At 51.5% G+C, this 12,702-nt stretch overlaps 1 protein-coding gene across 2 annotated transcripts; it reads left to right on the top strand.

The window, feature by feature from the left end:
- Positions 1 to 2,093: 2,093 nt before the first annotated feature.
- FMOD (fibromodulin) lies at positions 2,094 to 12,235 on the top strand. Of its 2 annotated transcripts, XM_070266155.1 has the most exons (4): positions 2,094 to 2,206; positions 2,328 to 2,463; positions 4,914 to 5,901; positions 10,420 to 12,235. In XM_070266155.1, the coding sequence occupies exons 3-4, from the start codon at positions 4,923 to 4,925 to the stop codon at positions 10,569 to 10,571; spliced, it is 1,131 nt and encodes a 376-aa protein (XP_070122256.1). In that variant the 5' UTR covers positions 2,094 to 2,206; positions 2,328 to 2,463; positions 4,914 to 4,922; the 3' UTR covers positions 10,572 to 12,235.
- The last annotated feature ends 467 nt before the right edge of the window (positions 12,236 to 12,702 follow it).

The following is a 12,702-nucleotide window of genomic DNA, read 5'->3' as shown; positions in this document are numbered from 1 at the left end:
GGAGCAACTGAAAGTGCCATCTGCCTTGACACCTCTAAATTCTTCAAATTCAAATCTGAGGCTTTCTCAATTGGCATTTTTTAAAAATAAGGAATGTTTCAACTTTGAGCCCTAGTGCACTCTTAGTAGAAATGTAAAATGGTGCATCTGCTATGAAAAACAGTATACAAGTCTAAAAAATTAAAAATAGAATTACCATATTCTGAGCATATACCCAATTCCACTTCTGAGTGTATACCCAAAATAATTAAAAGTAGGTTCTCAAAGAGATATTTGTACATCCATGTTCATAGCAGCAGCATTCACAATAGTTAAGAGGTGGAAACAGCCCATGTGTCCATCAATGAATGAATGAATACATAAAATGTGGTCTATACATACAATATGATATTGTGGAAAGGAAATTCCGACACGTTACAACATGAGTGAAACTTGAGAACACTATGCTAAGTGAAACGTGCGTCACAAAAAAACAAATACTGTATGACTCCACTTATATGAGGCATCTAAAGTAGTGAAACTCATAGAAACAGAAAGTGGAATGGTGGGTGCCATGGGCTGGGGAGAGGGTGAAATGGGAATTTTTGTCTAAAGGATATAGAGTTTCAGTTTCGAAAGATGAAAAAGTTCTAGAGGCTGGTTGCATGGCACTGTGAATACACAACACTAATGTACACTTAAAAATGGTTAAGATGGTAAATTTTGTGTTAGGTGCAATTTACCACAATTAAAAATAAAACAAATAAGGAGTGTTTCCTGGATGCTGGCAGGAGACAATCAGCTGAGGAGAGAGCATTTAAGACACACAGGTTCGTCTAAGCTACTGAGATTCTACGTGACCCAAATTCTAATGGCTCCCAAATGTTTTCCTCTAGCCCCTGAACTTCAAACTCAGAGTCATCCATCTAACTGCCTGTGTGCGTCTCCACTGGAGAGCCAACAGGCATTTCTAACGTAGGCCCTCTCCCTCCCCGTCTTTCCCACGTCAGGAAATGGAGCTGCTGCCCACTCAGTGGCTCAAACTGAAACCCTAGGCCTCATCCTTGACTTTCCGTGACTCCCCATATCTGGTCCGTCTTCAGGATGTGTCAGTCCCCTTTCTGAAAATACATTTCCCTTCCCACTGCACCAGTCCAGGCTGCCGTTCTCTCTCTGTGAGGCTGGCTAGCATCTCCGGCTCCCACCCTCGTCTCCCTCTCCCCACTCAGCAGTCTCTCCTATGTGCTTTTAAAAATGTGAATTGGGTACTTCCCCTGCTTAAAACATACTGTTTTTCAAATATTTAGAATAAAAACTAAATCCTTTCCATGCCAAATATCCCTTCATGGTCTAGCTCCTGCCTGCTTCTCTGACCTCATCTTCCCTTCACCCAGGGTCTCTATATCTGTAAAATAGGTACAACAGCAATCATGTTCAGGTAGTGAGCATCAGTGAGGTGCTAGGCCAGGTGCCTCACACACATGACCTCAGATAGTCCTGGCTATAGCCCAAGGCGGTGTTAGGAATCCTAAGACTGTAGTGAGGATTAAATGAGAGCGCACAATGCTGGTGCCAGCAAGTGATGGGTCACTGCTAGATTTGCTCCAATGTCGGGGGAGAACATCTGTAGCCCCGAGAAGTCTACCCTGGTCAGGGACGCTGTCCTGTGTCCTGCTCTCTTATCCACTGGTCTAACCACCTGCCCATAGGGGGCGCTTGGGCCAAGACGGGTGAGCACTAGCTCTCTGAGGGGCACAGGGGTTGTTAAAGAGTTAAGATGCCTTTCCCCAAAGCCTGGCCTTCCCCATCCCCACATCTGCCCTGTGGTTTAATGAGAAATCCAGGCACTCTGTAAGGGACTGTGCAAATAACTTCTAGGGCGCCACTAACTCATTCAGCAGAAAGAGGCCCACAGCTGCCAATGCTTCAGGGAAGATAAGTGAGTGGAAAGAAGGTGGTTTTTATAGCATCAGGCAGATGGAAGGATTTTGCGCGGTTGAGTGTGAGCTCCGCCCCTGCAGCAGAGCCGAAAAATCCAGGCTCCGGGCTCCTCAGCCCCTCTCTTCACAATATTTGATTAGGAATTTGGGGGCGGGACCTGGCCTGGCACAGACGCGCACACTCTCAGTGGACACTCCTACTCCTTCTCTCTCTCTCTCTCACACACGTTCTCCAACCAAGGAGGCCAGACAGAGGGACGTGGTCACTCTGAAAGGTTCAACTTGAGGTAAGTTCAGCATTTTACTTCAGTTTCTGTGCCTTCTAGTCCCATGAAGGAAACAAAGGAAGGGGCTGGGAGTAGGGCAGGGGCAGGCAGGGAGGAGCCATTCCTCCTTCTCCTCTTCTAGGCCGTGATCCCAGGAGGCTGGAGAGGGGCCGAGGGGGAGCAGGAGGAAGGGGCTCCAGCGGCTGCCTTTGCCTGACAGTTCCTTTCTGGTTGCTGGGAGGCCTCCAATTCTCGGGCTTGAAGAAGCGAAGAACCAGGTATCCAGAGAAGCCAGCTTTGCCCTCCCACCCACCACTCACCCCACCATCCTAGCGCCATGTCCCTGTGGTCTCTCTGTGGGACCTACGTGCTGTTTGGGGGGCAGGAGGAGTTTGTGTATTGTGTGTGTGTGTGTGCACGTGTTTTTCTGGGGTGAGAGGAAGAGAATAAAGAGAAGCATTGAGAATCGATTGTGTCCAGGGAGCTGTGAAGTGGGGGTCCAATCCAGTGAGGGGATGGCTTCTGGTTTGACTTCTTCGACTCTGATAGGAGGGAGAGACGGTCCTCTAGAGCAGAGAAATGAAAGACCAGCAGTAACTCCTGAGTGAGCCAGACTCAACTCATAGAGTGCCTGCCTGGAAACTTACCACCTCACAAAACTCCGAGCACAGGAGGGTCTCTAGCATTATAGGGGGAAATTTAAGAGCATACAACCCTGGAGCAACATTGCCAAGAGAAGGGGGTGAGGTGAGGAGAGGCATAAGCTCCCCACCAAACCCTTTTAGCCATCATGGCCCCTAAGGAGAGGCCAAAGCGGTCAGGATGCACAGCCCCAGGAGAGCTGAGTCTTAGAGAGGAAGGTGGCTCTTGTTTGCCAAGGTGCCCAGTCTGGAAGAAATGGAGACAGAGGCTCACTGTGCCAGCCTCCAGACAACCACCTTGGTCCTGCAGCAGTCCGGGACTGTGCATGGAAAAATGCGCTGTTGGCAGTGGGCCTCTCCATCCGTCTTCTTTCCTGGCCAGAGCAAGGGCCCAGCCAGCATGCCAGGCAGTGGGCAGTTGAGTGAGCTTCTCAGAAACACTGTGGGCTCTTTGTCTGAGGCCTGAGGCTGTCTGAGGATGAGCCAGGGAGCCTCTCCTCTGTTGCCCAGAGGCTGGTGGGGGGAAGCGGGCCTAAGGGCACTGCTTTCAGGGGACAGGGAGGTCTGAGAGGGAGGACTGGCCAGATGGTGACTAGATTGAGTGTCACAGTCAGGGTCCTTCTCATCAGTTCAGTGGATTTGATGCTGGCTTTTCGACTCCTTTCTTTCTCCTGTCCACAGTTGCCAACCCCAGCAAGGCCCAACAAAAATGTGAGGGATATATGTGACTTTTCTAGGATCGAGAAAGCTTCTAAGGTTTCTCCATCCAATGGTGGCACTCACCCCTCTGGAAGGTGCCTATTGCTCATAGTGGCTATGCATTGCATTGGCTATAAGTATTTGGAGTAGGGTGCCCGGGTCTGAAATGCCAGCCCCTGGTCCCTCATCTTCCATGCCTTTAGCTTCCTTCTCAGATGGCACCAAACCCACATTTCTCTCCAAGTACCCTCTTCTCATCTCGCTAGCATACGAGCTCAAAGGCAACAGCCTGCCTGGCAAGGTGGGAGGGAAACCCAGATGTCATCATAGGTAGCTTGTGTTGGGAAGGAAGGATGCCAGAAACCCATTCTAAAGCTGCATTCCCTTGGGCATGCACAAGAGACTTCAATTCCCATTCTATTTTTCAGTGTTCCTCATTCATTTCTCTTGGTCACCCATGGCTCTTGTATATATCTAAGGTGGAGCATAAGGAGTGCTAACACTTTACTAGACACCATGGAAGACAGCCAAGTGCGCTGGCTCAGACTCCATACACTCAGGACCCACCCTAGCAGACAAGTGCTATACCTGGCTGCCAGTGTCCCCACTCTGGAGGGGATCTGTAACTGTTATATGAAGACCCTATGCCAGCCAAGTTGCGTGCATAGCCACGAACTGCTAACCAGAGAGCTTTCTCACCCAGCAGACCATTACAGACGCTGGCACTTTGAAGGGTAGCCCAAGCCTTGTGGTGGCTGCAAAGGGACCACGCCCCTCCCCAAAGACTCAAAACCACAAACCCCCAGGCTGCCCAAGAGAGGAGAAGATCTTCCAGAAGTAGTACAGATCTTCCTCTTCGAGGTCTCAAGCCACTTCTGGAGGTTTCCCAGAGACAGGGAAAGAGCCAGAGGGCTTCTTCCTTGGACTCTTGAAAAATATTATTTTCCTGGGGAGTCCAAACTGGACGGGAATTCAGGCCTAAAGAGCATCCCTCTCTCCCCTTCTCCTCCTGCCCCACCCCCACAGAGATTGCTGTATGCTTTCCCCCAACAGAACCTTCAGGTTCTAGAGACTCCTAAGGACCTGTCCCTCCAAAAACTGAAGTGCTCCCCAATTCAAGTTTCTTCTCATCTCAAAGTCTCTATTTCTGTGACTCTGTGACCAGGGGAAAATGCACGTAGCTCCCCCAGATAGCCAAGGTCCAGATGGACCAAGTGCGCAGAGCCGGCACTGGGAGGAGGCACAGAGGAGGTGAGAGCAAAGCTCCTGCTCTCAGATGCTGAGTCAGATCTGCTTAGCTCTAAGCCTAAGGCTTGCCTGCTTTGCCTCCCTGCCTCCCTAGAGTCTCACTCATGCTCGCTTGCTCTGTTCTCTCTCCCTTCTTGCAGAGAGACAAAATGCAGTGGGCCTCTCTCCTGCTGCTGGCAGGGCTCTGCTCCCTCTCCCGGGCCCAGTATGACGAAGACCCCCACTGGTGGTTCCACTACCTCCGCAGCCAGCAGTCCACCTACTATGATCCCTATGACCCTTACCCTTATGAGCCCTATGAGCCTTACCCCTACGGGGTGGAGGAAGGTCCAGCCTATGCCTACGGCTCTCCACCCCCACCAGAGCCCCGCGACTGCCCCCAGGAGTGTGACTGCCCACCCAACTTCCCCACAGCCATGTACTGTGACAACCGCAACCTCAAGTACCTGCCCTTCGTCCCCTCTCGCATGAAGTATGTATACTTCCAGAACAACCAGATCTCCTCCATCCAGGAAGGTGTCTTTGACAATGCGACTGGGCTGCTCTGGATTGCTCTCCATGGCAACCAGATCACCAGTGATAAGGTGGGCAGGAAGGTCTTCTCCAAGCTGAAGCACCTGGAGAGGCTGTACCTGGACCACAACAACCTGACCCGGGTGCCCGGCCCACTGCCTCGATCCCTGAGGGAGCTCCATCTCGACCACAACCAGATCTCAAGGGTCCCCAACAATGCTTTGGAGGGTCTGGAGAACCTTACAGCCTTGTATCTCCAACACAACGAGATCCAGGAAGTGGGCAGTGCGATGAAGGGCCTCCGGTCACTGATCTTGCTGGACCTGAGTTACAACCACCTTCGAAAGGTGCCTGACGGACTGCCCTCAGCCCTTGAGCAGCTGTACCTGGAGCACAATAACGTCTACTCCGTCCCTGACAGCTATTTCCGGGGCTCACCCAAGCTGCTGTATGTGCGGCTGTCTCACAACAGTCTTACCAACAATGGCCTGGCCTCCAACACCTTCAATTCCAGCAGCATCCTTGAGCTCGACCTCTCCTACAACCAGCTGCAGAAGATCCCCCCCGTCAATACCAACCTGGAGAACCTTTACCTCCAAGGCAATAGGATCAATGGTGAGACCTTGGTGAAGGGGAGTGGGGAGTGGCTGTCTATCTCTCTAGAAAGACCCTGTTCTGAGTGCTGGTAGCAATACAAAGGAAAAAAGTAGGGGAACCAAAGAGTACAAATGAAGCTACCTGAAAACCAAGTCATACTCCTGTCTAAAAGGGCAAAATGGCATACTCTTAGACTAAACAGCTGTGTTAGGAAAATTCAGTGGGGAGTGGGCTGGTATGGAAGAAGACTTCCCAGAAGAGGTAAGTTTCAGTCTAGGTCATGAGAGATAAGTGTGCATGGGCCAGAGGAACACAGGACAAAGCTGTTCTGGGAAGGGAAATTGCCACAAACAAAGGAACCAGTCATTTAACAGATCACCTTGTTAAACCAGTCACTTAACCAGGGAATTCATGTGTCTAGGATGAAGGGGTCCTGCACCGAGGAGCAGTGAGACATGAGTTTGGAGAGGTTTGGTAGTTCATAGAGAGGGGGATTTCACTGGAACTTCTAGGGTCCATCTTGGAAGGAAGGTGGGCTGCTAAGAAACCATGGTATCTGTACTTACTCACCAACCCAGAAGATGATGAGATGAGCTCTCTGTTTCCACACGATCTACTCCTGCCTCTACAGCCTGGTCTTGTGTTTGGGTGTTTGCTTTTTAAACCTAACAGCTGGTGGATGAGAATGTGCAGCCTCTCAGAGCTGAAGGAGGTGTTCGTTCTGGTCAGTTCTCCCTGGAGCACAAGGAGTCCCTGGTGGCAGGGCAGGGCAGAGTTCCCCCTGGGGTGTCCTGAGCCTGATAACCACAGACCCCTGGGGTGGTGGGCAAGGACACTGGACTTCTTGTTTTCCAAGCACTGAAAAGGTCTAAAGGAACCAAAAGGGCTCCCTCCCTGCCCCTAAGAACTAAAATATTCCTTTCAGATTGGGATATCGAGTTGCTTTTCAGTTCCTTCTCGGGATCTTGTGTTTCGAATGTGCTTACATTACCCCAGGGCCTGTGACGTCTTAATCCCAGCTGGAAAGTACTGAGCCAGCATTTAACCTTCGTTCCTGTGTCGCAAACCCTGCCTCTCCCTGGGTAAAGAAGAACTCATTAATGACCACCGGCAGAGGGCTCTGAAGTAGAGCCTGCTGAGAGTGGCAGCTCCATCAAAGTGCTGATAAAGCAGGGTCTTGCTCTCTCCTCTCCATCTTTTCTCTCCCTGTGCTCAGGGAGTACATGGCAAGATGTTAACAAGCTGGACAGCCCTCTGAGTGAGAGGCACCAGTCCCAGAGGTTGACCAGGGGGTGGAGGGCGGCAAGGCGAAGATGTGTGTGGTCCTCTAGTTTGAAGTGTAAGACACCATCATGCACGGTCCAAACTGCTTTGTATTTAAAGGCTCTCTTTCTTTTGGGTCTTCTTGTTCCCGAGGGGGTGGCTCTCTAAGACGTCTCTAAGATGGTGCGTGCTGCAAAGGCTTTGACCTTTCCTCGTAGCTGTCCACTATCCCACCCAGAAGTCACCACTACTTACCTGCCACCCGCTCTGAATCCAGGAGCATTGTCACATCAGAAATGTCATATAATATGCTGCGCTTGACCCTGAAAATGTGGCAGCAAAGAGCAGCTGTCATGGGAGAGAACCCATTAGTGACTGAATAACTACACAATCAGAGACACTTGGGGTGGGAGAGGTTTCATCCAGCATCTCGGCACCACGCTGCCTTCCTGCAAAACTGCCTTGCCACTTGAACACCAGGTGGCCCACCTCTTCCCAAACCTCTGCAGAGGATAAAATCACTCTAGTAAAGTGTCCCAAGGTCATGCAAGAAAGTTCCCCCTTAAGTCAAACAACCTCAAAATTTTCAGGGTCTACCCCAAATCCTTTCTTGTGTAATGTAAGCCAAATTCCCTTTATCTAGTTATCAGTTAGTCTCTCTCCCAGTCTTCTGTTTAGGCAAAATAACGCCAATTTCTTAATTTAATTTTCCTTAAATTAGTGAATTAGTACGTGTAAAGTGCTTGCTCCAGGGCCTGGCACATAACTGAAAAACCAATGCACAACTAATTATTTTTATTAGCGTTTCTTCTCATTGCCACTTTGAAAGTGACAGGCATAATGTGTTTTGTTGGATTTTTTGCATGGCAAAGATGAGGAAATGGAGACACAGAGAAGGAAAAGCAATCTTTTCATGTCACCCAGACCATGTAGTTTAGAACCCTGAAGCCCCACCTTCCATATCCAGGGACCTAGAGCCAGCTGTCTCTGCCTGAGAACGTGAGGACTCTCTCTCTGATTCAGACCGCCAGCAGGAAAGACAGTGCCCCCAGCTCAGCCTGCTCTCATAGGGCAATTGTGAGGGCCCAGGGGTGCGGGGGGTGAAGGTGGAATTGAAACAACCCCCTGAGGGAGGAGCTCAAAGAAGGACAGGAGCTAAAGGGTGCGCAGCGGGATCAGGCGCAGTCCTCTCCCCCCACCTTTCTTCTTCCATTAGTGTCTCTCTCAGTTTTTCCAGCCTGGCAACAGCAAAGGAACACAGCCCGGAATGTTCTTCAGTAGCTTTGGGACCTAGTGGAGCAGGGCGGGTATACGAGGAGGAATTTGGAAAGACTTATGTCAGTATTTAATCTGGGCTGGAAAATGTCCTGTAGAGTTTCCAAGCAGAAGCCCTCTGTTATTCCTGAGCTGGGGTAGATAAACAGGAGGGCTCACAGTGTCCGGTGTGGGGACAGAATCTACGTACACGGTGTGGCCAGCAGCCCACAAGGATCCCCCATATTTATCCAGGCCAAGTTGGGATGCAGGACTTTCACAGACGGTCTGAGGGCTCCAGGTGTGGGGAGAGACTCTATCACAGAACCTCTAGCACAGTCCCAAAGAGGGCTGGAAGTGGTGCTGAGGCTGGGCCACTGTATTTCTCTGCCCCACTCCATCTTTTATACAGACACTGCAGACCAGCCTCAGCCGAGGCTCTGCCCCACCTGCTCACTTGGAGGCCACTTGATCTCTTCCTTAGGACCAGAAAGGAGACATTCCAGATCTCCTCCCCACTCCAAGCGCTCTCCAAAGAAGGGCATTCCCGATCTCCTCCACTCTCCGTGTCTCGTCATCCTCTGGGTCTGGATCTTCGGTCTCACGTTTGCAGTACAAGTTAACTGTCTGCAGCCTCACCCCATCCCACTTTGTCAGTTTTTAACACACAGTGGAAACAACTGATAGAGCTAATTTAAAACCACTTTCTTCATCAGCCTATTCAAGCTTTCCATGCAGTCTTCCTTGCAACCTTCATTTTCACACGTATAACCTCTCCCTCCGGGCCACCCTCCACATCCCTCTGGGAGAGAGTCAGCAAGGCCTGCTCCCACCCTCCACGCACAGCTCTGGCAACACAGCTTCCCCCACTGGACGAGCGCAGGAAGGCCTCTAGTGGAAGCAGAGCCAGCCCAGCTCTGGGTCTGCCCAGGCATATCGGCCCTCCAGATGTCCCAGAGCCATCTTCCCCTGAGGGCACAATGGGTAACTTCCCCCAAGCCCCTTTCACAGGAGCACCTTCCTGAAGCCTCATGCACCACAGTGAGGGCAGCCTGCAGAGGCGGCAGCCGCTTCCCGGTGGTGACATTTGCCATCTCTGCTGGAGTTTTAGCTGAGTTCTTGGCTTTTCCCCTTTCAAGTTCCTGACCCAGTAGACTCGAGACCATGGTGGTTGATTTGCCCAAGAGGACAACCAGAGTTGGAACGGGGTGAAAGGCAGCAGAAGGATTTATGCTAAAACCAAGCAGAATTATTCTATCTATTAGGATTACATGGTTTGCGGGGAAAGCTTCAAAAAGGGGGAATTCTTTTGAAAAGGCAAACCGTAATCATATAAAATGCAAGAGGCGAGGGAATTATCTGTTTGACTTTTGAGGTCCATAGCAGTCCCGTTCGTCTATGAATTTCCTTCTCCTTGAACCTCAGAGCCTTGCTCACTCCTTGGCAGTACTCGGAAGGGAGCCGGGCAACCCCCGACAGCTTGGCACGGAAAGACGCTTGTCTCTCGGCCCAGGCTTTCTCGTTTTAATTTCCTGCCACTTTCTCTATCTGCACAGTGGCAGAAGATATTCCAGATTTAAGTCCCTCCATTTCCTCGATCTTCCTTCTCACAGCAATTCAGCAAAGCCCTCCTCCAAAACCAATCAAGTACTTCAAAGCTGCTAGAGCTGGTCTTTGACTACCCTCTGCTTCCCCCTGCTGCCCACAAATGGGAAAAGACCAGGCGCTGGCTGGAAGGACACTCAAGGACATCCAGGGTCTGCAGAGCAATGCACAGGTTGGGGGGCGGCAGGAGGCTGAGCGCAGACGCAGGCAGGGCCCCCTCTGCCCCTAGTTCCGCCCCCCAGTGGTGAAAGTCGGTATGACTCCTCTCCTGGAGAACGCCTGCCCCTCCCAGCCCAGTTCCACCCCGCACATCACTAGTATTTAAGCAGCTTCACAGAGTCTGACTAGCCTCAATGTGCATCCGGGTCCCTGATCTGGGCTTCTCCCACCGTCCCCGCCCTCTTGTCCCCACAGAGTTCTCCATCAGCAGCTTCTGCACCGTGGTGGACGTCATGAATTTCTCCAAGCTGCAGGTGCTGCGCCTGGACGGGAACGAGATCAAGCGCAGCGCCATGCCCGCGGACGCGCCCCTCTGCCTGCGCCTCGCCAGCCTCATCGAGATCTGAGCGGCCCTCGCGCGGGCGCGGCCCACAGCCCCCACCCCACTGCATTTGGCTTGATACTTTGGTTTGGCTTTTGCTGGAAGGTCTGGGACAGATCATGTGACAGAAGTCCACGGGCTCCCTCCACAGGCTTCTTCCCTGTAGGCGGGCTTAGGTGGGATGCGGGGACAGGCAGCTTCTGCTGAGGGACACGACCGAAGCGCTCTTTTCCAGACAGATGTGGTGGCAGAGGGAGTAATCCTTGGAGGTCCCAACCCCAGAAATCTCACTGCCCACTGATCTGGTGTCGTGAACTTTAAAAGTTGCTCGGGCAATAATACGTCCTTGTACTTTTCCAACCACCCCTGACTCTCTGTGAGCAGCGCTGGACAGCCCTCTCGTGCGGGCTGGTAGTGCAGATGGTCGAGGCTCCCACTGCTGCTCCTCAGAATATACCTCTTGCCCAACAGCCTCCTCCTAAGTCCACCTCCGCACTGTCTCGCTCCACAACGCTTAAGCCTTAGACAGAAGCAGGAGACCCCAGGCATGTTCTCTGCCCAGCAGCCTATGCAGAGAACTCGTACTTGTGTCTGAGGTTGGAAGCACACCAAGAGTCACCTCTATGCCTCCCTAACCTCTCCTCTTGAAAACCGCCAGATTGGGGGTCACCAGTATGATGACAATATTCAGGGCCTGATGGGGGAGGAGGCAACCAACCTCAGGCGTAGATAAATGTATGGAGCTATATTTTAGCATTTGGGCAGTTCTTTGAAAATGGCTCAGGCTTCAAAAGAGGAAAGCCCAGACTTTGCTGATCATCAGCATCCGTAGTGGGGCAAACCACCCCCAATCAGCTAACCTGAGGAAGCAGCTCCAGGTTTCATTCTCGTCCAGCACTCTCTGCATTCCCAGCAGCTCCTACTTGGGTCTTTATCCTCAAAGGCAGAGGCCATGTGGTTCTCAAAGCATGAGGAAGGTAGCTTGTCCTCTCCTCCCAGCAGAAATGCCCACATCCTGATAGGAGAGACAGACTCCAGCCAGCCCTGGGCTTGCCTGCTAGCCCAAAGGAGGAGGCTGTGGTTCTTCTTATTAATTGATTTGTCCTAAGGCCACAGTTAAAAGTACCAGCTCTGGCCGGAGATGCTCACTGGGCCTGTGAAGCCCAGGCCAGGCAGCCACATCTTGCCTGCACTGAGTAGGAAACCTTCTGCTTTCACATCTCTGAGCTACGCCCTCATCACTGAAGATGCCTGTTGCTTTACAGTTTGGCTGCAGAACAATTAATTCTTCCCATTTCTGAAGGTATTGTTGCCTGGGGCACAACCCACCTGCTCCAGTGGGACAGAGCCAGGGGCAGGGACCGGTTGAGGAGAGCGAGCCCTTGTCTGGTCCCTGCCCAGATGCTGTCACGTCCCGGATACTGGGTATGCTTTGAGGCAGCTTCCCTGAGAAGCGAAGTAGGGGATCCTTGGACTATGTTCTTGGCTCCAGACCCTGAAATCCACAAAAGCCAAACCAGCTCATTCAACAAGGGAGCTCTGACGCGAGGGGCAGGGCCAGCCGCCCCAGCCCCAGGGCTCTTCCAAAAGCATCTGCATGTGGACGCCATCATGCCTCTATAAAGGATCCTGATTACAGGAAAAGCATGCATGGTGGCCTACGACCAATAAAGTTATTTTACGATTGCATCCGCAAGAATGGAGTTATTTAAGGCAGACACAGAAGGGTTACTTTGAGGGCACCAGAGGGGAACATAGGCCTCGGGCTGGAAGGGCCCACTTTCTCATCTATTCTGCTTGGTTAGATGTAGCTAAGGGGTTAAAAAATAGTCACCTGTTTAAAAGCTCTAGTTATCAAATTTTGTGCTCTGAAAGTTCTTCTTTAAGTCTAACTTCTATCCCACCAGCTGCACATTTCCTTCCATTTGGTCCCCAAGAGATAAAGAACAACTGGGTTTTTCCAATCATTTTAACACTTTTCTCCTTGGACCACCCTCCCTTGTCAATCCAGTAATTCTGGGGTCTGGTGGGTCCTGTGTATTGCCGTCTTCACTGCTCCTGCCCTCTAGTGGCAACTGACCAGAACTGAGAGCTGTCAAGCACTGCCAAGCCTTGGCAGTTGGGCCTGAAAGAGGAAAATGAGCATTCAGCTGCCC

Source organism: Equus caballus, chromosome 5, assembly GCF_041296265.1.
Source record: "Equus caballus isolate H_3958 breed thoroughbred chromosome 5, TB-T2T, whole genome shotgun sequence".
NCBI lineage: Eukaryota > Metazoa > Chordata > Mammalia > Perissodactyla > Equidae > Equus > Equus caballus.
Note: the sequence above shows the minus strand (reverse complement) of the source record. Positions and strands in the feature narration are given on the sequence as shown.